A 26,998-nucleotide genomic window follows, 5' to 3' on the forward strand; every position below is an offset into this window, starting at 1 on the left:
TGGCATTGATTTGGTGATTTCCTCTTCGATGTTCTTCTTGTTGGTGTAGAGGAATCCAACTGATTTTTGTATGTTTATCTTGCATCCTGATACTCTGCTGAACTCTTCTATTAGTTTCAGCAGTTTTCTGGAAGATTCCTTAAGGTTTTCTGTGTATAAGACCATGTCATCTGCAAATAGAGATACTTTTACTTCTTCCTTGCCAATCTGGATGCCCTTTATTTCTTTACCTAGGCTGATTGCTCTGGCTAGGACTTCCATCACAATGTTGAATAAGAGTGGTGATAAAGGGCATCCTTGTCTGGTTCCCGATCTCAATGGGAATGTTTCCAGGCTCTCTCCATTTAGCGTGCTGTTGGCTGTTGGTTTTGTATAAATGCCCTTTATCATGTTGAGAAATTTTCCTTCTATTCCTATTTTGCTGAGAGTTTTTATCACAAATGAGTGTTGAACTTTGTCAAATGCCTTTTCTGCATCAATTGATAAAATCATGTGATTCTTGTCTTTTATTTATGTGGGGGATTACATTAATTGTTTTTCTAATGTTGAACCATCCCTGCATACCTGGTATGAATCCCACTTGGTCATGGTGAATTATTTTTTTGATATGTAGTTGAATTCTATTGGCTAGAATTTTGTTGAGGATTTTTATATCTACATTCATGAGGGATATAGGTCTATAATTTTCTTTTCTTGTGGTGTCTTTACTTGATTTTGGTATCAGGGATATGGTGACTTCATAGAATGAGTTTGGTGTATTCCATCCTTTTCTACGCTCTGAAATACCTTTAGTAGTAGTGGTGTTAACTCTTCTCTGAACATTTGGTAAAACTCTGCAGTGAAGCCAGGGCTTTTTTTTGTTGGGAGCTTTTTGATTACCTTTTCAATCTCTTCTTTTGTTATGGGTCTAGTTAGTTGTTCTACATGTGTTTGTGTTAGTTTTGGTAGGTAGTGTGTTTCTAGGAATTCATCCATTTCTTCTAAGTTTTCAATTTTTTTGAGTATATTTTCTCATAGTAATCTGATATGATTCTTTTAATTTCACCTGGGTCAGTTGTAATATCGCCCATCTCATTTCTTATTCAGGTTATTTCTTTTCTCCTGTTTTTCTTTTGTCAGTTTGGTCAGTGGTTTATCAATTTTGTTGATTTTTTTCAAAAAACCCGCTTTTGGTCTTGTTAATTCTTTCAGTTGTTTTTCATTTTCTATTTCATTTATTCAGCTCTAATTTTTATTATTGTTTTCTTCTGGTGCCTGTGGGTTTCTTTTGTTGCTCTCTTTCTATTTGTTCAAGTTGTAGGGATAGTTCTTTGATTTTGACCCTTTCTTCTTTTTGGATGTGTGCATTTATTGATATAAATTGACCTCTGAGCACCGCTTTTGCTGTGTCCCAAAGGTTCTGATAGGAAGTGTTTTCATTCTCACTGGATTCTCTGAATTTCTTTGTTCCATCCTTAATGTCTTCTATAATCCAGTCTTTTTTGAGCAGGGTATTTATTGTTCAGTTTCCAAGTGTTTGATTTCTTTTCCCTGCTTTTCCTGTTATTGATCTCCACTTTTTTGGCCTTATGGTCAGAGAAGATGCTTTGTAATATTTCAATGTTTTGGATTCTGCTAAGGCTTGCTTTATGACCTAATATGTGGTCTATTCTAAAGAATGTTCTATGCGCACTAGAAAAGAAAGTATAGTTGGTTGCTGTTGGGTGGAGTGTTCTGTATATGTCTACGAGGTCAAGTTGGTTGATTGTGGCATTTAGATCTTCTGTGTCTTTGTTGAGCTTCTTTCTGGATGTCCTGTCCTTCACCAAAAGTGGTCTGTTGAGGTCTCCTTCTATTATTGTGGAGCTGTCTATCTCACTTTTCAATGCTGATAGAGTTTGTTTTATGTATCTTGCAGCCCTGTCATTGGGTGCAAAAATATCTAATATGGTTATATCTTCTTGGTGTGTTGTTCCTTTAATCACTACACAGTGTCCTTCCTTAGCCTTTCTGATGGATTTAACTTTACAGTCTACTTTGTCAGAGATTAATATTGCCACTCCTACTCGTTTTTGATTGTTGTTTAGTTGATATATTTTTTCCATCCTTTGAGTTTTAGTTTATTGTGTCTCTAAGTCTAAGGTGTGTCTCTTGTAGGCAACACATAGATGGATCTTGTTTTTTAATCCATTCAGCCACTCTCTGTCTCTTTATTGGTGCATTTAGTCTATTTACCTTCAGGGTAATTATGGATAGGTATGATTTTAGTGCTATCATTTTGATGTCGTTTTTTGTGTTGACAGCTTCTTTTTCCCACTTGATTTTATGTGCTGAGTAGATTTTCTTTATATATTGTCCTTTCCTCAGATTTGTTGTTGTTGATTTTGTTTCTGCTGAGTCTATATTTTTATCCTTGTATTTTAATTTGATGAGTAGGATAGTTTGCCTCCTTTGTGGTTACCTTATTATTTACCCCTATTTTTCTAAATTTAAAACTAACCTTTATTTCTTTGTATTACCGTATCTTCCTCTCCATATGGAAGGTGTATGATTACATTTCTTAGTCCCTCTTTATTATTTTAATGTTGTCTTGTTTTATATAATAACATTGCCGTTAACCTGTGTTGGGCTTTTTCTTTTTTTTAATCTTACTTTTTTTTTTTTTATTTCCCTGTCTGGGTTGACTTCTGGTTGCTCTGCCCAGTGTTCTAGTCTTGGATCAATACCTGATATTATTGATTTTCTAACCAAAGAAGTGCCTTTAGTAATTCTTGTAGTTTTGGTTTGGTTTTTACGAATTCCCTAAACTTGTGTTTATCTGGAAATGTCTTAATTTCACTTTCATATTTAAGAGACAGTTTTGCTGGATATATGATTCTTGGCAGTCAATTTTTTTCCCTCAATTTTTAAAATATGTCATCCCATTGCCTTCTTGCCTTCATGGTCTCTGCCAAGGAGTCCGAGGTTATTTTTATTGGCTCTTGCTTGTAGGTGACTTTTCTTTTATCCTTCCCTGCTCTTATAATTGTCTCTTTATCTTTGGTTTTGGCAAGCTTGATTATAATATGTCTTGGTGACTTTCTTTTAAGATCTACCTGATGTGGAGTTCGATGAGCATCTTGGATAGATATCTTCTCATCTTTCACAAGATCAGGGACGTTTTCTGCCAACAAATCCTCAACAATTTTCTCTGTATTTTCTGTTATCCCTCTCTTTTCTGATACTCCAATCACTCCTAGGTTATTTCTTTTGATAGAGTCCCACATGATTCTTAAGGTTTCTTCATTTTTTTTAATTCTTTTATCTGATTTTTCTTCATATATATTAGTGCCAAGTGATTTATCTTCAAGTTCAGAAATTCTAGCTTCTACTTGCTCAATTCTGCTCCTCTGACTTTCTATTGAGTTATCTAATTCTGTAATTTTATTGTTAATCTTCTGAACTGATTGCTGTCTGTCTATGGGTTTTTCCAGCTTATTAAACTTTTCATTATGTTCCTGAGTAATCTTTCCAATTTCTTCAGTTGCTTTATCTGTGTGTTCCTTGGCTTGCTCTGCGTATTGCCTCATTTCCTTCCTGATGTCTTGAACGGTTCTGTATATTAAACTTTTGTATTCTGCATCTGGTAATTCCAGGAATGCACTTTCATCTAGAAGATCCCTGGATTCTTTGTTTTGAGAGCCTGTTGAGGTGATCATAGCCTGTTTCTTTATGTGACTTGATATTGACTGTTGTCTCTGAGCCATCTATAAGTAATTGAATTAGTTTATGCTTACTTACTGTGTCGTAGCTGCTTGCTTTGTTTTGTTTTGGTACACCCCTATGGGTTGCTTGAGTGAGCTAGCTTGATTATTTTTGCCTTTGGAGCTCTGGTGTCCTGTCCCCAGCTGGCTGAGCTGTTAACAGGTATATCAGTCTAGGAGTCCATCAGTTTTCTTGTATAAACTCAGCTCAGGTTTCCAGGTAGCTGATATCAAGTGTGTGGTACAGGCTCTGTCCTACAGTCTTAGAGGGGCAGGGGTGATTGGCGTATATACCGGTATGTGATTGCAGCAGGGGGTCACGCTCTGAACAAGGCAGGGGGCCAAGAACCGACCTCCAAGTGTCTCTGAGGAAAACGCATCTCTGTTTCCTAGAGCATGCTGGTGGGTGGGCTCTGCAGAGGGACCGTGGGCACCCAAAGTTTTTGGTTGTAAGGACTGGGAGATACCAGTTATCCCTGGATCCCTGTTGCAGGTGGCTGGGCAACCCAAATGGAACTACCAATTCTTAGGTCCCTGTTTTGGGTAGGTGAGGACCTTGTTTAATTGGCAATGTCAAACGTCAAATACCCACCTCTCTGCCGCACCACTGAAATGGTTGGAGTTTGCCAACAAGGGCCTATTCTCCCGAAACAGGCCCACACAGGTCCAAGCAGAAGGGAAAGGTGCTCAGGGTCCATGGACGGTTTATGCCTGGACAGGAGCTGCTTCTGTCCTGAGCTCCCCCGCTTAATGGAGCTAGCAAATTATCTTTTTTCCCCCAGTTGCAAATTTTTTCTTTCCCCAAGCCTGGGAGGATGGCTCCAGGAGCTCACCAGGGTCTATCTCAGGCTAGGGATTCAGCTGCTGAAGCTGGCTTGGGGGTGTGTGGGGGGGGGCGCGGTAAAATACAAGCAAGTACTTAGCTTTATGCAGAGAGCGCCATTCTCTTCAGGTTCCGGAGGTGTGAGTGGGCTTTGTGGCTAGCTGCTTCTCCCTGAGGAAACTGCGGCTGAATGCTAGTATCAGCCCACTGCCGCCGCCGCCGCTTCAGGAATGGTGACCTAGGGTTCCCTGTGATTTAGGTTCTGTAACTCCTCTCTGCTTCTGAATGGTCTCTTCCTTCCCCTGACCCTCAATTCATTGTCTAAGCTTGCCTTTGACGCTCAGGGCTCCCAGCTTGTCACAAATATACTGATTTCACTTGTTTTTTTCAAGTCTTTGTTGTAAAGAGGGCTGGATGGAAGCATCTGTCTATTCCGCCATCTTGGCTCCACCTCTCCCTTATGCTTTTGATGCTTCCTGCATCATTCAATATTTCGCCCACTAAAAAAAAAAAACCAAACCCATTGCCATGGAGTCAATTCTTATTCATAGCGACCCTAAAGGACAGAGTAGAACTGCCCCGTGGAGTTTCCAAAGAGCACTGGTGGATCTGAACCGCTGACCTTTTGGTTAGCAGCCATAGCACTTATCCACTATGCCACCGTGGTTCCCATTTTGCCCATAGACTCCTTCAAAACTGCAACTTGAGGCTTGAATTTTTCTTCAGTTCTTTCAGCTTGAGAAATGCTGAGCATGTTCTTCCTTTTTGGTTTTCTAAATCCAGGTCTTTGCACATGTCATTATAACACTTTGTCTTCTCGAGCTGCCCTTTGAAATCTTCTGTTCAGCTCTTTGACTTCATCGTTTCTTCCGTTTACTTTAGCTACTGGATGTTCACAGCAAGTTTCAAAGTCTCTTCTGACATCTGTTTTGGTCTTTTCTTTCTTTCCTGTCTTTTTAATAACTTTTTGCTTTCTTCATGTATGATGTTCTTGCTGTCATTCCACAACTCGTCTGGTCTTCAGTCATTAGTGTTCAATGCATCAAGTCTATTCTTAAGATGATCTCTAAATTCAGTTGGGATATACTCAAGGTCGTGCTTTGGCTTTTGTGGACTTGTTCTAATTTTCTTCAGTTTTTACTTTAATTTGCATATGAGCAACTGATGATCTATTCCACAGTTGGGCCCTGCCCTTGTTCTGACTGATGATGCTGAGCTTTTCCATTATCTCTTTCCACTGATGTAGTTAATTTGATTCCTGTGTTTTCCACCCAGAGAGATCCATGCGTATAGTCACCATTTATGTTGGTGAAAAAAGGTATTTGCAATAAAGAAGTCTTCGGTCTTGCAAAATTCTAACATGAGATCTCTGGCATCATTTCTACCACCAAGGCTGGATTTTCTAACTACCCATCCTTCTTTGTTTCCGACTTTCACATTCGAATCACCAGTAATTATCAATGCATCTTGAATGCATGTTTGATCTATTTCAGACTGTAGAAGTTGGTAAAAATCTTCTATTTCCTCATTTTTGGCATTGGTGTGTAAATTTGAATCATAGTCATATTAACTGGTCTTCTTTGTAGGTGTATGGATATTATCCTATCGCTGACGGTATTATATTTCAGGATAGATCTTGTTCTTTTTTACTATGAATGTGATGCCATTCCTCTTCAATTTGTCATTCCCGGCATAGTAAACCATATAATTGTCCGATTCAAAGTGGCCAATACCAGTCCATTTCAGCGTACTAGTGCCTAGCATACCAATCTTTATGCATTTCACTTCTTTTCTGAAAATTTCCAATTTCTCCAGATTCATACTTGGTACATTCCATGTCCCAATTATTAATGGATGTTTGCCTGTTTCTTCTCATTTTGAGTCATGCTACATCAACAAATGAGTTCCAGAAAGCTCGACTCCATCCACATCATTAAGGTCTACTCTACTTTGAGGAGGCAGCTCTTTCCCAGTCGTATTTCGAGTGACTTCCAACCTGAGGGGCTCATTTTCTGGAACTATATCAGACAATGTTCTGCTGCTATTCATAAGGTTTTCACTGGTTAATTCTTTTCAGAAGTAGTCTGCCAGGTCCTTCTCCCTAATCTGTCTTAGACTAGAAGCTCAGCTGAAACCTGTCCACCATGGGTGACCCTGCTGATATTGAATACCAGTGTCAAAGCTTCCAGCATCACAGTAACATGCAAGCCCCCACAGTACAATAAACTGACAGATGTGACTTCACCTTATGTTCCTCTTATTAAGGTGCAGGTAGGCACATCAGCTGCCGTGCCCCATATCGAAAGGCGTTTAAGCTTTATCTAGCATAGGAATAATCTGGAATACATTGTTGGAGACTGGAGTGCCAGTTGCAATGTTAATACTATTAAAGCCACAGCTATGAAAAGTTGGGATTTGGACCATTGCTTCTCCTTGGGTCATGCATTTGAAGAGAATTATTTTGGTAAAGAGGGACGTGTTTGATTGGGTTCACCTGGTAATTATTTTGGGATGCTTCTTATAGCAATACAAAATTGCTTTATGCATAAAAAGTAAATCAAACTTACCCTTCTACATATACTCGAAGAAAAACGTCCATGAGGAAAAATACAGCAATTGCTAAAGAAATTGAACCATATTTCAAAGAAACCATCTGTGAGCTGTCAGTGAAAATTAGGCCCGTAAGGACCAGAGACACATCCACAAAAACCAGCAAGACTCCAAATACTCTAAAACAGACATAATTAATTAATTAATTAAAGATAAAAGGATTTGCACCTCTATGAATAGACTATGGAGTTCCTGGCTGGTGCAAATGATAAATGTGCTTGGCTACTAATAGAAAGGTTGGAGGTCCAAGCCCACCCAAAAGCTCCTCGGAAGAAAGGTCTGGCAATCTATTTTCAAACTATCAGCCATTGAAAGCTCTCTGGAGAGCAGCTCTACTCTGACTCACGTGGGGTCTCCATGAGTCGGAGTCAACTCAATGGCAATTGGTTGTTAGGCTATATTTAGGCCAATGATCAGATATCATAGGATTAAACTGTCCAGTTGTAGGGAGAACTGCATGTTCTTAGAATCTCCAAAAAAAAAAATTACTCAGTTTTCACCCAGTAGAAGCAGTTGTTAGGGGGAAAAATTTTATTCTCACCAAACCACTTCAAAATATATGATAATGCCCTTTGTATTAGACACAGTAGATCTACGGTCCAAGATAGAACAGGCAAGCTGAGTTAAAACATCATGCCTCTGTTTATAAACCAAAAGAATGCATGATCTAACATAACCCTTTAAAAGACCACTTTCATCAGTAATGTTGTATATCAGTGAGATTTTAAAAAAGGATATAATTACATATTCACAGGTGCTTCTAGAACAGTGAAGGGCACATAGAAGGAATTCATTTCCATAAATTTTCACACAATTTGACTTTAAAGTACTTCCTCAGCCATTCTCTTCCATATTTTAAATATGTTCTGCATAAAATTGGTTATACTATTTGCATAATCTATTAGTCTTCAAAGAACTATTTTACAGTTGCAACTGATATTAAAATATTATAAATTTAAAAGGAAGCAATTATATTATGTGAATGTGTATCATGGTATGAAATCATACTCTATTGTGGAGAAGTGAAAATAGAATGTTTCTAGAATTAAGGGGTAAATTCTAGATCTATAGGGTGTTTGATAAAATAGAATTGCACAATTTTTGAATTCATGTTTCATTATTTTTACTTTCACAAGTTAAGAAAATTTATATTAATATGTTGCTATTAGATTTAGGGAAATGCCATTTCTTTGCATGTCTCAATGTCCAGTTTAAACAAAAACTCCAAGAAAATCAGATTAAGTTAAATGGGGCACACGAACTGCAACATACTGAAAGTGTAGATTGGAAAATTTTTTTTAAATTTATTGTGCTTTAAGTGAAAGTTTACAAATCATGTCAGTCTCTCATACAAAAACTTACACACACCTTGCTATGTACTCCTAGCAGCTCTCCCCGTAATGAGACAGCACACTTGTCCTCTCCACCCTGTATTCCATGTGTCCATTCAACCAGCTCCTGAGCCCTCTGCCTTCTCATCTCACCTCCAGAAAGAAGTTGCCAATGTAATCTTATGTGTCTACTTGAGCCAAGAAGGTCACTCCCCACCAGTATCATTTTCTGTCTTACAGTCCAGTGCAATCCCTGTCTAAAGAGTTGGCTTCGGGAATGTTTCCAGTCTTGGGCTAACAAAGGGTCCCTCCAGTCTTAGACCATTAAATATAGACTTTTTAGGAGAATTTGAGATCTGCATCCCACTGTTTTCCTGCTCCATCAGGGAATCTCTGTTGTGTTCCCTGTCAGGTCAGTCATCGGTGCTAGTCAGGCATTATCTACTTTTCCTGGTCTCAGGCTGATGGAGTCTCTATGTGGCCCTGTCTGTCTCTTGGGCTCATTTTTACTTTATGTCTTTGGCGTTCTTCATTCTCTTTGCTCCAAGAGGGTTGAGACCAACTGATGCATCTTAGATGGCCACTTGCTAGCGTTTAAGACCCCAGATGCCACACACCAAAGTGGGATGCAGAGTGTATTCTTAATATATTCTGTTATACAAATAGACCTAGATGTCCTCTGAAACCATGGTCTCCAGGCCCCCGTCCCTGCTACTCTGGCCTTCTTAGTGTTCTGTTGTATTCAGGAAACTTCCTTGCTTTTGGTTTAGTCCAGTTGTGCTGACCTCTCCTGTATTGTGTGTTGTCTTTCCCTTCACCTAAAATAGTTTTTGCCTACTATCTAATTAGTGAATTGCCCCTCTCCCTCCCTCCTCACCCCAGTAACCATCAAAGACTATTTTCTTCTGTGTTTAAACTTTTCCTTGGGTTCTTATAATAGTGGCCTCATACAATATTTGTCCTTTTACAACTAACAAATTTCACTCAGCATAATGCCTTCTAGATTCCTCCATGTTATGAGATGTTTCATGAGTTCATCGTTGTTCTGAACTGTTGGCTAGTATTCCATTGTGTGACTATACCACAACTTATTTCTCCATCCATCCATTGATGGGCACCTTAGTTGCTTCCATCTTCTTGCTATTGTAAACAGTGCTGCAATGATCATGGGTGTGCATATATCATTTGGTGCGAAGGCTCTTATTTCTCTATGATATATTGCAAGGAGCAGAATTGCTGGATCATATGGTAGTTCTATTTCTAGGGTTTTTTTTAAAATAATTTTTATTGTGCTTTACGTGAAAGTTTACAAATCAAGTCAGTCTCTCACACAAAAACCCATATACACCCCGCTACACACTCCCAATTACACTCCCTCTTAATGAGACAGGCTGCTCTCTCCCTCCACTCTCTCTTTTTGTGTCCATTTCGCCAGCTTCTAACCCCCTCCACCCTCTCATCTCCCCTCCAGGCAGGAGATGCCTACATAGGCTCAAGTGTCCACCTCACCACCATCCCTCTCCAACCCATTGTCCAATCCAATCCATGTCTGAAGAGTTGGCTTCAGGAATGGTTCCTATCCTGGGACAACAGAAGGCCTGGGGGCCATGACCACTGGCATCCTTCTAGTCTCAGTCAGACCATTAAGTTTAGTCTTATGAGAATTTGTGGTCTGCATCTCACTGCTTTCCTGCTCCCTCAAGGGTTCTCTGTTGTGTTCCCTGTCAGGGCAGTCATCAGTTGTAGCCGGGCACTATCTAGTTCTTCTGGTCTCAGGATGATGTAGTCACTGGTTCATGTGGCCCTTTCTGTCTCCTGGGCTCGTAATCACCCTGTGTCCTTGGTGTTCTTCATTCTCCTTTGAGCCAGGTGGGTTAAGACCAATCAATGCATCGTAGATGGCTGCTTACTAGCGTTTAAGACCCCAGGTGCCACTCTTCAAAGTGGGATGCAGAATGTTTTCTTAATACATTTTATTATGCCAATTGAATTAGATGTCCCCTGAAACCAGGATCCCCAGACCCCTGCCCCTGCTATGCTGGCCTTCAAAGCATTCAGTTTATTCAGGAAACTGCTTTGCTTTTGATTGAGAACAATTGTGCTGACCTCCCCTGTACTGTGTGTTATCTGTCCTTTCACCTAAAGTAGTTCTTATCTACCATCTAATTAGTGAATACTCCTCTCCCACCCTCCCTCCCGCCCCCCTCTCATAACCACAAAAGGGTGTTTTCTTCTCAGTTTAAACTATTTTTCAAGTTCTTATAATAGTGGTCTTATACAATATTGGTCCTTTTGCAACTGACTAATTTCACTCATCATAATGCCTTCCAGGTTCCTCCATGTTATGAAATGTTTCACAGATTCCTCACTGTTCTTTATCAATGCGTAGTATTCCATTGTGTGCATATACCATAATTTATTTGTTCATTCTTCCATTGATGGGCACCTTGGTTGCTTCCATCTTTTTGCTATTGTAAGCAGTGCTGCAATAAACATGGGTGAGCATATATCTGTTTGTGTAAAGGCTCTTATTTATTTCTCTAGGATATATTCCAAGGAGTGGGATTGCTGGATCATATGGTAGTTCTATTTCTAGCTTTTTAAGGAAGCGCCAAATCGATTTCCAAAGTGGTTGTACCATTTGACATTCCCACCAGCAGTGCGTAAGTGTTCCAATCTCTCCGCAGCCTCTCCACCATTTATTATTTTGTGTTTTTTGGATTAATGCCAGCCTTGTTGGAGTGAGATGAAATCTCATTGTAGTTTTGATCTGCATTTCTCTAGTGGCTAATGATATATGAGCATTTCCTCATATATCTGTTAGCTACCTGAATGTCTTCTTTAGTGAAGTGTCTATTCATATCTTTTGCCCATTTTTTAGTTGGGTTATTTGTCTTTTCGTAGTTGAGCTTTTGCAATATCATGTAGATTTTAGACATCAGGCGCTGATCAGAAATGTCATAGCTAAAAACTTTTTCCCAGTCTGTAGGTAGTCTCTTCACTTTTTTGGTGAAGTCTTTGGATGAGCATAGGTGTTTGATTTTTAGGAACTCCCAGTTATCTAGTTTTTCTTCTACATTCTTTATAATCTTTTGTATACTGTTCATGCCATGTATTAGGGCTCCTAACGTTGTCCCTGTTTTTTCTTCCATGATCTTTATCATATTAGATTTTATATTTAGGTCTTTGATCCATTTTGAGTTAGCTTTTCTGCATGGAGTGAGGTATGGGTCTTGTTTCATTTTTCTGCAGGTGGATATCCAGTTATGGCAGTACCATTTGTTAAAAAGACTGTCTTTTCCCCATTTAACTGTTTTGGGGCCTTTGTGAAGTATCAACTGCTCATATGTGGATGGATTTATGTCTGGATTCTCATTTCTGTTCCATTGGTCAATGTATCTGTTGTTGTACCAGTACCAGGCTGTTTTGAGTACTGTGGCAGTATAATAGGTTCTAAAATCAGGTAAAGTAAGGCCTCCCACTTTGTTCTTCTTTTTCAGTAATGCCTTATTTATCCGGGGCCTCTTTCTCTTCCATATGAAATTGGTGATTTGTTTCTCCAACTCATTAAAGAATGTGGTTGGGATTTAGATCAGAATTGCACTAAATGTATAGATTGGTTTTGGTAGAATAGACATTTTTATGATGTTAAGTCTTCCTATCCACGAGTAAGATATGTTTTTCCACTTATGTAAGTCTCTTTGGGTTTCTTGCAGAAGTGTACTCTAGTTTTCTTTGTATAAGTCTGTTACCTCTCTGGTAAGATTTATTCCTAAGTATTTTATCTTCTTGGGGCTAATGTAAATGGCATTGATTTGGTGATTTCCTCTTCGATGTTCTTTTTGTTGGTGTAGAGGAATCCCACTGATTTTTATATGTTTATCTTGTATCCCGATACTCTGCTGAACTCTTCTATTAGTTTCAGTAGTTTTCTGGAGGATTCCTTAGGGTTTCCTGTGTATAAGATCATGGCATCTGTAAATAGAGATACTTTTACTTCTTCCTTGCCAATCTGGATGTGCTTTATTTCTTTATCGAGCCTAATTGCTCTGGCTAGGACATCCAGCACAACGTTGAATAAGAGTGGGAACAAACGGCATCATTGTCTGGTTCCTGATCTCAGTGGGAATGTTTTCAGGCTCTCTCCATTTAGGGTGATGTTGGCTGTTGGCTTTGTATAAATGCCCTTTATTATGTTGAGAAATTTTCCTTCTATTCCTATTTTGCTAAGAGTTTTTATCATGAATGAGTGTTGAACTTTGTCAAGTGCCTTTTCTGCATCAATTGATAAAATCATGTGATTCTTGTCTTTTGTTTTATTTATGTGGCGGATTACATTAATTGTTTTTCTAATGTTGAATGATCCCTGAATCCCACTTGGTCATGGTGAATTATTTCTTCGATATGTTGTAGAATCCTATTGGCTGGAATTTTGTTGAGAATTTTTGCATCTACATTCATGAGGGATATAGGTCTATAATTTTCTTTTCTTGTGGTGTCTTTACCTGGTTTTGGTATCAGGGATATGATGGCTTCATAGAATGAGTTTGGTAGTGTTCCGTCGTTTTCTATGCTCTGAAATACCTTTAGTAGTAGTGGTGTTAACTCTTCTGTGAAAGTTTGGTAGAACTCTGCAGTGAAGCCGTCTGAACCAGGGCTTTCTTTTGTTGGGAGATTTTTTATTACCTTTCAATCTCTTTTGTTATGGTCCATTTACTTGTTTTACCTGTGTTTGTGTTAGTTTAGGTAGGTAGTGTGTTTCTAGGAATTCATCCATTTCTCCTTGTTGTTGCTGTTAGGTGCTGTCAAGTCCTTTTAGACTCATAGTGACCCTATGCACAACAGAACGAAACGCTGCCCGGTCCTGCGCCATCCTTACAATCGTTGTTATGCTTGAGCTCATTGTTGCAGCCACTGTGTCAATCCACCTCGTTGAGGGTCTTCCTCTTTTCAGCTGACGCTGTACTCTGCCAAGCATGTTGTCCTTCTCCAGGGACTGATCCCTCCAGACAACATGTCCAAAGTATGTAAGACTCAGTCTCACCACCCTTGCCTCTAAGGAGCATTCTGGCACACTTCTTCCAAAACAGATTTGTTTGTTCTTTTGGCAGTCCATGCTATATTCAATATTCTTCGTCCACACCACAATTCAAAGGCATCAACTCTTCTTCGGTGTGCCTTATTCATTGTCCAGCTTTCACATGCATATGATGCGATTGAAAATACCATGGTTTGGGTCAGGCGCACTTTAGTCTTCAGGGTGACATCTTTGCTCTTCAACGGTTTGAAGAGGTCCTTTGCAGCACATTTGCCCAATGCAATGCGTCTTTTGATTTCTTGACTGATACTTCCATGGCTGTTGATTGTGGATCCAAGTAAAATGAAATCCTTGACAACTTCAATCTTTTCTCCGTTTATCATGATGTTGCTCTTTGGTCCAGCTGTGAGGATTTTTGTTTTCTTTATGTTGATGTGTAATCCATACTGAAGGCTGTGGGCTTTGATCTTCATTAGTAAGTGCTTCAAGTCCTCTTCACTTTCAGCAAGAAGGTTGTGTCATCTGCATAACTCAGGTTGTTAATGAGTCTTCCTCCAATCCTGATGCCCTGTTCTTCTTCATATAGTCCAGCTTCTTAGATTATTTGTTCAGCATACAGGTTAAATAGGTACGGTGAAAAAATACAACCCTGACGCACACCTTTCCTGACTTTAAACCAATCAGTATCCACTTGTTCTGTCCCAACAAATGCCTCTGGATCTATGTAAAGGTTCCTCATGAGCACAGTTAAGTGTTCTGGAATTCCCATTCTTCTCAGTGTTGTCTATAGTTTGTTATGATCCACACAGTCGAATGCCTTTGCATAGTCAATAAAACACAGGTAAACAGCCTTCTGGTATTCTCTGCTTTCAGCCAGGATCCATCTGACATCAGCAATGATATCCCTGGTTCCACATCGTCTTCTGAAACCAGCCTGAATTTCTGGCAGTTCCCTGTTGATATACTGCTGCAGCCATTTTTGAATGATCTTCAGCTAAATTCTGCTTGCATGTAATATTAACGATATTGTTCTATAATTTCCACATTTGGTTGGATCACCTTTCTTGATAAATATGGATCTCTTCCAGTCAGTTGGCCAGGAAGCTGTCTTTCATATTTCTTGGCATAGACGAGTGAGCACCGCTAGCTCTGCATCTGTTTGTTGAAACATCTCAATTGATATTCCATCCATTCCTGGAGCCTCGTTTTTCACCAATGCCTTCAAAGCAGCTTGGAATTCTTCCTTCAATACCATCTGTTCTTGATCATATGTCACCTGTTGAAATGGTTGAATATCAACTAATTCTTTTTGGTATAATGACTCTGTGTATTCCTTTCATCTTCTTGTGATGCTTCCTGCATCATTTAATATTTTCCCCATGGAATCCCTCACTATTGCAACTCGAGGCTTGAATTTTTTCTTCAGTTCCTTCAGCTTGAGAAACGCCGAGCGTATTCTTCCCTTTTGGTTTTCCATCTCCAGCTCTTTGCACATGTCATTATAATACTTTACTTTGTCTTCTCGAGAGGCCCTTTGAAATCTCCTGTTCGGTTCTTTTACTTCGTCAATTCTTCCTTTGGCTTTAGTTGCTTGACTCTCAAGAGCAAGTTTCAGAGTCTCATTTGACATCCATCTTGGTCTTTTCTTTCTTTCCTGTCTTTTCACTGACCTCTTGTTTTCTTCATGGTTGATGTCCTTGATGTCATTCCACAACTCATCCGGTCTTCGTTCACCAGTGTTCGATGCGTCAAATCTATTCTTCAGATGGTCTCTAAATTCAGATGGGATATACTCAAGGTCATATTTTGGCTCTCGTGGACTTGCACTGATCTTCTTCAGTTTCAGCTTGAACTTGCATATGAGCAATTGATGGTCTGTTCCACAGTCGGCCCCTGGCCTTGTTCTGACTGATATGGAGCTTTTCCATCGTCTCTTTCCACAGATGTAGTCAATTTGATTTCTGTGTGTTGCATCTGGCGAGGTCCATGTGTATAGTCGCCGTTTACTTTGGTGAAAGAAGGTATTTGCAATGAAGATGTCATTGGTCTTGCAAAATTCTATCATTCAATCTCCGGGATTGTTTCTGTCACCAAGGCCATATTTTCCAACTATTGATCCTTCTTCGTTTCCAACTTTTGCATTCCAATCGCCAGTAATTATCAATGCATCTTGATTGCATGTCCGATCAATTTCAGACTGTAGTAGCTGATAAAAATCTTCTATTTCTTCATCTTTGGCCCTAGTGCTTGGTGCATAAATTTGAGTAATAGTCGTATTAACTGGTCTTCCTTGTAGGCGTATGAATATTATCCTACCAGTGACAGTGTTGTGCTTCAGGATTTTGAAATGTTCTTTTTGACGATGAATGCAACACCATTCCTGTTCAAGTTGTCATTCCCAGCATAGTAGACTACATGATTGTCCAATTCAAAATGGCCAATACCAGTCCATTTCAAGTCACTAATGCCTAGGATATTGATGTTTATGCATTCCATTTCATTTTTGATGATTTCCAATTTTCCTAGATTCATACTTCGTACTTTCCAGGTTCCGATTATTAATGGATGTTTGCAGCTGTTTGTTCTCATTTTGAGTCGTGCCACATCAGCAAATGGAGGCCCCAGAAACTTAACTCCATTCACGTCATTAAGGTTGAGTCTACCTTGAGGAGGCAGCTTTTCCCCAGTCATCTTTTGAGCGCCTTCCAACCTGGGGGTCTCATCTTCCAGCACTATATCAGACAATGTTCTACTGCTATTCGTAGGGTTTTCACTGACTAATGCTTCTCAGAAGTAGACTGCCGGGTCCTTCTTCCTAGTCTGTCTTAGTCTGGAAGCTCAGCTGAAACCTGTCCTCCATGGGTGACCCTGCTGGTATCTGAATAGCGGTGGCATAGCATCCAGCAACACAGCAACATACAAGCCCTCACAGTATGACAAACTGACAGACACGTGGGGCTCATTTCTCCTAGGTTTTCAAATTTGAGTAAAGTTTTTCATAGTAATCTGATACGATTCTTTTAATTTCAGTTGGGTCTGTTGTAATATCGCCCAACTCATTTCTTATTCCGGTTATTTGCTTCGTCTCGTGTTTTTCTTTTCTCAGTTTGGCCAGCAGTTTATCAGTTTTGTTGAGTTTTTCAAAAAAACAGCTTTTGGTCTTGTTAATTCTTTCAATTGTTTTTCTGTTGTCTATTTCATTTAGTTCAGCTCTAATTTTTATTATTTGTTTTCTTCTGGTGCCTGTGGGTTACTTTTGTTGCTCTCTTTCTATTTGTTGAAGTTGTAGGGATAACTCTTTGATTTTGGCCCTTTCTTCTTTTTGGATGTGTGCATTTATTGATATAAATTGGCCCCTAAGCACTGCTTTTGCTGTGTCCCAAAGGTTCTGATAGGAAGTGTTTTCATTCTCATTGAATTCTATGAATTTCTTTGTTCCATCCCTAATGTCATCTATAATCCAGTCTTTTTCGAGCAGGGTATTGTTCAGTTTCGAAGTATTTGATTTTTTTTCCTGCTTTTCCTGTTATTGATCTCCACTTTTACGGCCTTATGGTCAGAGAAGATGCTTTGTAATATTTCAATACTTTGGACTCTGCTAAGGCTTGCTTTATGACCTAATATGTGGTCTATTCTAGAGAATGTTCCATGTGCACTAGAAAAGAAAGTATAGTTGGTTGCTGTTGGGTGGAGTGTTCTGTATATGTCTACGAGGTCAAGTTGGTTGATTGTGGCATTTAGATCTTCTGTGTCTTTATTGAGCTTCTTTCTGGATGTCCTGTTCTTCATTGAAAGTGGTGTGTTGAAGTCTCCTAGTATTATTGTGGAGTTGTCTATCTCACTTTTCAATGCTGATAGAGTTTGTTTTATGTATCTTGCAGCCCTGTCATTGGGTGCATAAATATTTAATATGGTTATATCTTCTTGGTGTATTGTCCCTTTAATCATTAGATAGTGTCCTTCCTTATCCTTTCTGATAGATTTAACTTTACAGTGTATTTTGTCAGAAATTAATATTGCCACTCCTACTCTTTTTTGATTGTTGTTTGCTTGATATATATTTTTTCCATCCTTTGAGTTTTAGTTTGTGTCTCTAAGTCTAAGGTGTGTCTCTTGTAGGCAACATATAGATGGATCTTTTTTTAAATCCATTCTGCCACTCTCTGTCTCTTTATTGGTGCATTTAGTCTATTTACCTTCAGGGTAATTATGGATAGGTATGAACTTAATGCTATCATTTTGATGTCTTTTTTTGTGTCTTGACAGCTTCTTTTTCCCACTTGATTTTATGTGCTGAGTAGATTTTCTTTACATATTGTCCTTTCCTCATATTTGTTGTTGTTGATTTTGTTTCTGCCGAGTCTGTATTTTTCCCTTGTATTTTATTTTGATGAGTAGGATAGTTTGTCTCCTTTGTGGTTACCTTATTATTTACCCCTATTTTTCTAAATTTAAAACTAACTTTTATTTTTTTGTATCACCTTATCTTCCTCTCCATATGGAAGGTGTATGATTACATTTCTTAGTCTCTCTTTATTATTTTAATGTTGTCTTGTTTTATATAATAACATTGCCGTTACCCTGTGTTGGGCTTTTTTTTATATATATATATATATAATCTTGCTTTGTTTTTTTTGGACTTCCCTGTCTGGGTTGACTTCTGGTTGCTCTGCCCAGTGTTCTAGTCTTGGGTTGATACCTGATATTATTGATTTTCTAACCAAAGAACTCCCTTTAGTATTTCTTGTAGTTTTGGTTAGGTTTTTACGAATTCCTTAAACTTGTGTTTATCTGGAATTGTCTTAATTTCACCTTCATATTTAAGAGACAATTTCGATGGATATATGATTCTTGGTAGTCAATTTTTTTTGTCCTTCAATTTTTAAAATATGTCATCCCATTGCCTTCTTGCCTTCATGGTTTCTGCCGAGTAGTCCAAGCTTATTCTTATTGGCTCTCCTTTGTAGGTGACTTTTCTTTTATCCCTCGCTGCTCTTATGATTGTCTCTTTATCTTTGGTTTTGACAAGTTTGATTATAATATGTCTTGGTGACTTTCTTTTAACATCTGCCTTATGTGGAGTTCGATGAGCAGCTTGGATAGATATCGTCTCATCTTTCACAAGATCAGGGAAGTTTTCTGCCAACAAATCCTCAACAATTTTCTCTATATTTTCTGCTATCCCTCCCTTTTCCAGTACTCCAATCACTAGTAGGTTATTTCTCTTGATAGAGTCCCACGTGATTCTTAAGGTTTCTTCATTTTTTTTTAATTCTTTTATCTGATTTTTCTTCAAATATATTAGTGCCAAGTGATTTATCTTCGAGTTCAGAAATTCTAGCTTCTAGTTGCTCAGTTCTGCTCCTCTGACTTTCTATTGAGTTATCTAATTCTGTAATTTTATTGTTAATCTTCTGAATTTCTGATTGCTGTCTGTCTATGGGTTTTTCCAGCTTATTAAACTTTTCATTATGTTCCTGAGTAATCTTTCCAATTTCTTCAGTTGCTTTATCTGTGTGTTCTTTGGCTTGCTCTGCATATTGCCTCATTTCCTTCCTGATGTCTTGAACGGTTCTGTATATTAAACTTTTGTATTCTGCATCTGGTAATTCCAGGAATGCGCTTTCATCTAGAAGATCCCTGGATTCTTTGTTTTGAGAAACTTTTGAGGTGATCATGGCCTGTTTCTTTATGTGACTTGATATTGACTGTTGTCTCTGAGCCATCTATAAGTAATTGAATTAGTTTATGCTTGCTTACTGTGTCGTAGCTGCTTGCTTTGTTTTGTTTTGGTACACCCCTATGGGTTGCTTGAGTGAGCTAGCTTGATTATTTTTGCCTTTGGAGCTCTGGTGTCCTGTCCCTAGCTGACTAGAGCTATTAACAGGTATATCAGTCTAGGAGTCCATCAGTTTTCTTGTATGAACTCAGCTCAGGTTTCCAGGTAGCTGATATCAAGTGTGTGGTACAGGCTCTGTCCTACAGTCTTAGAGGGGCAGGGGTGATTGGCGTATATACCGGTATGTGATTGCAGCAGGGGGTCACGCTCTGAACAAGGCAGGGGGCCGAGAACCGAACCCCAAGTGTCTCTGAGGAAAACGCGTCTCTGTTTCCTAGAGCGTGCTGGTGGGTGGGTTCTGCAGAGGGACCATGGGCACCCAGAGTTTTTCGTTGTAAGGACTGGGAGGTACCGGTTATCTTTGGACCCCTGTCATGGGTGGCTGGGTGAACTGAGTGGACCTAACAGTCCTTAGGTCCCTGTTTTGGGTAGGTGAGGACTTTATTTAATAGGCAAAGCAATGGCAAACATCAAACACCCACCTCTCCACCGCACCGCTGAAATGGTTGGAGTTTGCCAACAAGGGCCTATTCTCCTGAAATAGGTCCACACAGGTCCATGCAGAAGGGAAAGGTGCTTAAGGTCCACGGACGGCTTATGCCTCAGGAGCCACTTCTGTCCTGAGCTCCATGGTTAATGGAGCTAGCAAATTATCTTTTCCCCCCAGTGGCAAATTTTTTCCTTCCCCAAGGCCGAGAGGATGGCTCTGGGTGCTCACCAAGGTCTATCTCAAGCCCAGGGATTCATCCGCTGAAGCCTGCTTGGGGGTGGTTGGGGTACAGTAAAATATACGCAAGTACTTAGCTTTTGCTGAGAGCGCACTTCTCCTCAGGTTCCAGAGGTGTGAGTGGGTTGTGTGGCTGGCTGCTTCTCCCTGAGGAAGCTGCAGCCAAACGCTAGTACCAGCCTGCTGCCGCTACCGCCGCCACCGCCACCACTCTTGGAATGGTGCCTGAGGGCTCCCCGTTATTCAGGTCTAGTAACTCCTCTCCACTTCTGAACGGTCTGTTCCTCCCCTGCTCCTCTGTTTGTTGTCTAAGCTTGCCTTTCATGCTCAGGGCTCCCTGCTTGTCACCAATATACTCGTTTCACTTGTTTTTTCAGGTCTTTGTTGCAAAGGGGGCTCGAAAGAAGCGTCTGTCTATTCCGCCATCTTGGCTCTCCTATTTCTAACTTTTTGAGGAAGCATCAAATCAATTTCCAAAGTGGTTGTACCATTTTACCTTCCCACCAGCAGTGTATAAGTGTTTCGATCTGACCACAACCTTGCCAACATTTATTATTTTGTGTTTTTGGATTCATCCCAGCCTTGTTGGGGTGAGATGGTATCTCACTGTAGTTTTGATTTGCATTTCTCTAATGGCTAAAGATTGTAAGCATTTCCTCATGTGTCTGTTACCGGCCTGAATGTCTTCTTTGGTGAAGCGCCTGTTCATATCCTTTGCCCCTTTTTTAATTGGGTTATTTGTCTTTTAGTTGTAGAGTTTTCGCAGCATCATGTAGATTTTAGAGATCAGATTCTGACTGGAACTGTCATAGCCAAAAACTTTTTCCCAGTCTGTAGGTAATCTTTTTACTCTTTTGGTGAAGTCTTTGGATAAGCATAGGTGTTTGATTTTTAGGAGCTCCCAGTTATCTAGTTTCTCCTCTGGTGTTTGTTCATTATTAGCAATGTTTTGTATACTGTTTATGCCATGTATTAGGGCTCCTATTTTTTCTTCCACAACCTTTATCGTTTTAGATTTTTTATTTAGGTCTTTGATCCATTTTGAGTTCGTTTTTGTGCATGGTGTGAGGTATGGGTCTTGTTTCATTTTTTTGCAGATGGATATCAACTTATGCCAGCACCATTTGTTAAAGAGAATTGTCTTTTCCCCATTTAACAGATTTTGGGCCTTTGTCAAACATCAGCTGCTCATATGTGGATGCATTTATGTCTGGATTCTCATTTCTGTTCCACTGGTCTATGTATCTGTTGTTATACCAGTACCGGACTGTTTTGACTACTGTGGCATTATAATAGGTTCTTAAAGCAGGTAGTATGAGGCCTCCCACTCTGTTCTTTTTCAGTAATGCTTTACTTATCTGGGGCCTCTTTCCCTTCCACATGAAGTTGGTGATTTGTTTCTCATCTCATTAAAAAATGTCATTGGTATTTGGATTGGGGTTGCTCTGTATCTATAGATTGCTTTGGGTAGAATAGAAATTTTTACGACGTTGAGTCTTGCTGTCCATGAGCAAGGTATGTTTTTCCATTTATGAAGTCTCTTTTGGTTTCTTGCAGTAGTGTCTTGTAGTTTTCTTTGTGTAGGTCTTTTATGTCTCTGGTTAGATTTATTCCAAAGTATTTTATTTTCTTGGGGGCTATTGTAAGTGGTATTCATTTGGTAATTTCCTCTTCGACATTCTCTTTGTTGGTGTAGAGGAATCCAACTAATTTTTATTTTGTATCCTGATAATCTGCTGAACTTTTCTATTAGTTTCAGTAGCTTTCCTGAGGATTCTTCAGGGTTTTCTGTGTCTAAGATTTAAGATTATGTCATCTGCAGATAGAGATACTTTTACTTCTTCCTTACCAATCTGGATGCTCTTTATTTCTTTATCTAGCCTAATTGCTCTGGCTAGGACCTCCAGCACAATGTTGAATAAAGGGCATCCTTGTCTGGTTCCCGTTCTCAAGGGGAATGCTTTCAGACTCTCTCCATGATGATGTTGGCTGTTGGCTTTGTATAAATGCCCTTTATTATGTTGAGGAATTTCCCTTCTATTCCTATTTTGCTGAGAGTTTTTATCATGAATTGGTGTCGGACTTTGTCAAATGCCTTTTCTGCATCAATTGATAAGATCATGTGGCTCTCGTCCTTTCTTTTATTTATGTGATGGATTACATTGATTGTTTTTCTAGTGTTGAACCATCCCTGTGTACCTGGTATGAATCCCACTTGGTAATGGTGAATTGTTTTTCTGATATGTTGTTGAATTCTTTTGGCTGGAATTTTGTTGAGGATTTCGCATCTAAGTTCATGAGGGAAATAGTTCTGTATTTTTCTTTTTTGTGTGGTGTCTTTACCTGGTTTTGGTATCAGGGAAATGCCGGCTTCATAGAATGAGTTTGGGAGTATTCCATCCTTTTCTATGCTCTGAAATACCTTTAGTAATATTAGTGCTAACTCTTCTCTGAAAGTTTGATAAAAGTCTCCAGTGAAGCCGTCGGGGCCAGAGGTTTTTTTTTTTTTTGGCGGGGGTGGGGGGGGGAGTTTTTAAATTACCTTTCAATCTCTTCTTTTGTTATGGGTTTATTTAGTAGTTTTACCTCTGTTTGTGTTAATTTAGGAAAGTAGTGTGTTTCCAGAAATTTGTTCATTTATTCTAGGTTTTCAAGTTTGTTAGAGTATTATTTTTCATAGTAATATGATATGATTCTTTTAATTTCAGATGGTTCTGTTGTGATATCATCCATCTCATTTCTTAATAGGGTTATTTGTTTTGTGTCCTGTTTTTCTTTTGTCAGTCTGGCCAATGGCTTATCAATTTTGTTAATCTTTTCAAAGAACCAGCTTTTGGTCTTAATTCTTTGGGTTCTTTTTCTGTTTTCTATTTCATTTAATTCTGCTCTAATTTTTATTATTTTCTTTCTTCTGGTGCCTGAGGGTTTCTTTTGTTGTTCTCTTCCTATTTGTTTATGTTATAGGGATAATTCTTTGGTTTTGGTCTTTCTTCTTTTTGGATGTGAGCATTTATTGCTATGAATTGACTTCTGAGGACTGCCTTAGCTGTGTTCCAGAGATTCTAATAGGAAGTGTTTTCACTATCATTTGATTCTATGAATTTCTTCATTTCATCTTTAATTTCTTCTATAATTCAGTCATTTTTGAGCAAGGTGTTGTTCAGTTTCCATGTATTTGATTTCTTTTCCTTGCCTTTTCTGTTATTGATTTCTACTTTTATGGCTTTATGGCCAGAGAAGGTGCTTTGTAATATTTCAATGTTTTGGATTCATTAAGGTTGGTTTTATGACGTAATAAAAAACCCCCAGTGCCGTCAACTCGATTCTGACTCATAGCAACCCTATAGGACAGAGTAGAACTGCCCCATAGAGTTTCCAAGGAGCACCTGGTGGATTCGAACTGCTGACCTTATGACGTAATATGTGGTCTATTCTAGAGAATGTTCCATGTGGGCTGGAAAAGAAAGTATACTTGTCTGCTTTTGGATGGAGTGTTCTGTATATGTGTATGAAGTCAAGTTGGTTGATTGTGGTATTTAGATCTTCCATGTCTTTATTGGGCTTCTTTCTTGATGCTGTTCCTCATTGAAAGTGGTGTGTTGAAGTCTCCTATTATTATTGTGGAGCTATCTCACTTTTCAATGCTGATAGAGTTTGTTTTATGTATCTCAAAGCCCTGTCGTTGGGAGTGCAAATATTTAATACGGTAATATCATCCTGGTATATTGTCCCTTTAATTATTATATAGTTGTCTTTCCTTGTCCTTTGTGGTGGATTTAACTTTAAAGTCTATTTTGTCAGAAATTAGTATTGCCACTCCTACTCTTTTTTGATTGTTGTTTGCTTGATACATTTTTTTCTTCCTTATGAGTTTTAGTTTGTTTGTGTGTTTAAGTCTAAGGTGTGTCTCTTGTAGGCAACATATAGACTGATCACGTTTTTTATCCATTCTCCCACTCTCTGTATCTTTAGTGGTCCATTTAGTCTATTTACATTCCGTGTAATTATGCATAGGTATGAGTTTAGTGCTGTCATTTTGATGTCTTTTTTTGTGTGTGGTTGACAGTTTCTTTTTTCCACTTAATTTTTGTGCTGAGTAGTTTTTCTTTCTAAATTGTCTTTTCCTCTTTTCCATTATCGTTGATTTTGCTCTTGCTGAGTCTTTATTTTTTTCTTGTATTTTATTTTTATGTGCACGATTGTTAGTCTCCTTTGTGGTTACCTTATTATTTACCCTATTTTTCTAAGTTTAAACCAAACTTTTATCTCTTCATACCACCTTAACTTCCTCTCTATATGAAAGACCTATAACTACATTTTTTAGTCCCTCTTCATTGATTTAATGTTGTCATCTTTTCATAATGACGTCTCTGTTTCCCTGTTTTGAGCATTTTTTTATCTCGATTTATTGTTGATTTCCCTATCTGGAATGATACCTGGTTTCTCTGTCCTGTGTTCTAATCTTGGGTTGTTATCTGACGTTACTGATTTTATAACCAGAGGACTCCCTTTAGTATTTCTTGTAGCTTTGGTTTGTTTTTTGTCAATTCCCCAAACTTCTGTTTATCTGGAAATGTCCTAATTTTGCCTTCGTATTTGAGATAGTTTTGCTGAATATATGATTCTTTGCTGGCAATTTTTTTTTTCCTTCAAGGATTTATGTATGTCATTCCATTGCCTTCTTGCCTGCACGGTTTGTGCTGAGTAGTCCGAACTTATTCTTATTGACTGTACTTTGTAGGTGACTTTTCATTTATCCTAGCAGCTCTTAAAATTCTCCCTTTATCTTCAGTTTTGGAAAGTTTGATTATAATATGCCTTGGTGACTTTCTTTTGGGATGTACCTTGTGTGGGGTTTGATAAGCATCTTGGATAGATATCTTCTCGTCTTTCATGATATTCGGGGTGTTTTTGCCAACAGGTCTTCAGCAATTCTCTCCATATTTTGTTTTCCCTCCCTGTTCTGGTACTCTAATCACTTGTAGGTTATTTCTCTTTATAGAGTCCCATATGATTCTTAGGTTTTCTTCATTTTTTAAAATTCTTTTATCTGATTTTTTTTCTAATATATTGGTGCCACATGTTTATCTTCAATCTAACTAATTCTGGCTTCCATTTCCTCAATTCTCTTCCTCTGACTTCTATTGAGTTGTCTAATTCTGAAATTTTGTTGTTAATCTTCTGAGTTTCTGATTGCCACCTCTCTACAGATTCTTACAGCCTATTAAATTTTTCGTTATGCTCTTGAATAACCATCTTAATTTCCTCGACTGCTTTATCTGTGTGTTCCTTGACTTGTTCTGCATTTTGCCTGATCTCCTTCCTGATCTCTTGAAGAGTTCTGTATATTAATCTTTTGTATTCTACCTCTGGTAATTCCAGGAATAGATCTCCATCCAGAAGATTTCTTTATTCTTTTTTTGGGAGCTTGTTGAAGTGATCGTGGTCTGCTTCTTTATGTGATTTAATACTGACCATTGTTTCTGAGCCATCTATAAGTTATTGTATTAATTTATTTTATGTTTGCTTACTGTGTCCTAGCTTCTTGCTTTGTTTTGTTTTGATATACCCAAATAGGCTGCTCAAGTGAGCTACCTTGAGTATTGGAGCCTTTGGAGCTCCAATACCAGATGGCTAGAGCTGCTACCACGTATATGAGCCTAGCAGTCCATTCACTTTTCTTGTATGGATCCAGCTCAGGTGTCTAGGTAGTCAGTCACCTTGTGTGTGGTGCAAGGTGTCGCCTATAGTCATAGAGGAGTAGTGTTGATTGGTGCATGTACAAGTTTCTGGTAGAAGGAGGGGGTCACACTCTGAGCAAGGCAGGGGGTTGACAACATCCCCCGAGTGTCTGTGAGGAAGGTGCATCCTTGCTCTGTAGAGCACACAGGAGGGTGGGCTTTGCAGCCATACCATAGGCCTCCAATGCTTTTAACCGTAAGGACTAGGAGGCACCACTTATCTTTGTACACCTGTTGTGGGTGGCTAGGTGGTGTGGGTGGAGCCACTAGTCCTCAGGTCCCTTATGTGGGTAGGTGAGGACCCTGCTTAATAGGTAGAGTGGCGTCAAACATCAAAAACCCGCCGCTCCACTACACAGCTGAAACAGTTAAAGTCAGACCTCAGGCACATACACCCTTGCACTGTAACAACAATGGCCTAGCTGCTGAAATGGGGCTACATGAGTCCATTCAGTGGTGAAAGGCATTGAAAATCTGCGGGTCCCTTGTGCCTGGAAAGGAGCCACTTCTGCCCTAAATTCCCAGCTTGAGGAAGCCAGCAGATTATTTGTTAATTTATTCCTTCTCCCTAACTGCGAGAATGGCTCAGGGTGCACAGCAGGATCTATCTCAGGCCCAGGGAAATCGACTGTTACCGAAGCCGACTTGGGGCCTGGACAGAGGCAGGAGGCATCAGATAAATGGGAGAGGATTCTTTCGAAAGGGGAGGTATTTGATCTGCATGGTAAATTAGACGCTAGCACTTGTCTTATGACAAGAGCATTGTTCTTCACTGATTTTGGAGGCGTGAGTAGACTCTGTGCTGCTGGCTCTCTGTGGCTAAGGAAACCGTGGCCCAAACTCTACTGCCAGGCCTGCCAAGGTCGTGCCAGGGGATCAGGCCTGAGGGGCACCAATTCTTGCCAAGTCAAGTCCAGCAACTCCTCGCTGCTTCTGAACCATCTCTCCCTCCCCCTGCCACTTAATCCAATTTCTTAACTTTGCCTTTGATGTTCAGGGCTCCCAGCTTGTCCTATATATAATCAATTCACTTGTTTTTTCAGGTGTTTGTTGTAAGAGGGGCCACTGAAAATGTCTGGACTACTCTGCCATCTTGGCCCTGCCTCCTGGAAATGTTTTTTGCTTTGTTTTGTTTTTTCAGATGCTTTCCCATTTAAAAAATATTGA

General features: G+C 39.2%; 1 protein-coding gene across 1 annotated transcript in view; it reads right to left on the reverse strand.

The window, feature by feature from the left end:
- Window positions 1–26,998, reverse strand: part of LOC126058277 (phosphatidylinositol 3,4,5-trisphosphate 3-phosphatase TPTE2-like) — a 310,242-nt gene that overhangs the window by 83,230 nt on the left and 200,014 nt on the right. Inside the window, exon 11 of the mRNA XM_049853315.1 lies at window positions 7,113–7,274. Within this exon, the coding sequence (XP_049709272.1) occupies window positions 7,113–7,274 (162 nt within the window). The remainder of the gene's footprint in view (window positions 1–7,112; window positions 7,275–26,998) is intronic.

The sequence above is a fragment of the Elephas maximus genome, chromosome 14 (genome assembly GCF_024166365.1).
Source record: "Elephas maximus indicus isolate mEleMax1 chromosome 14, mEleMax1 primary haplotype, whole genome shotgun sequence".
Taxonomy (NCBI): domain Eukaryota; kingdom Metazoa; phylum Chordata; class Mammalia; order Proboscidea; family Elephantidae; genus Elephas; species Elephas maximus.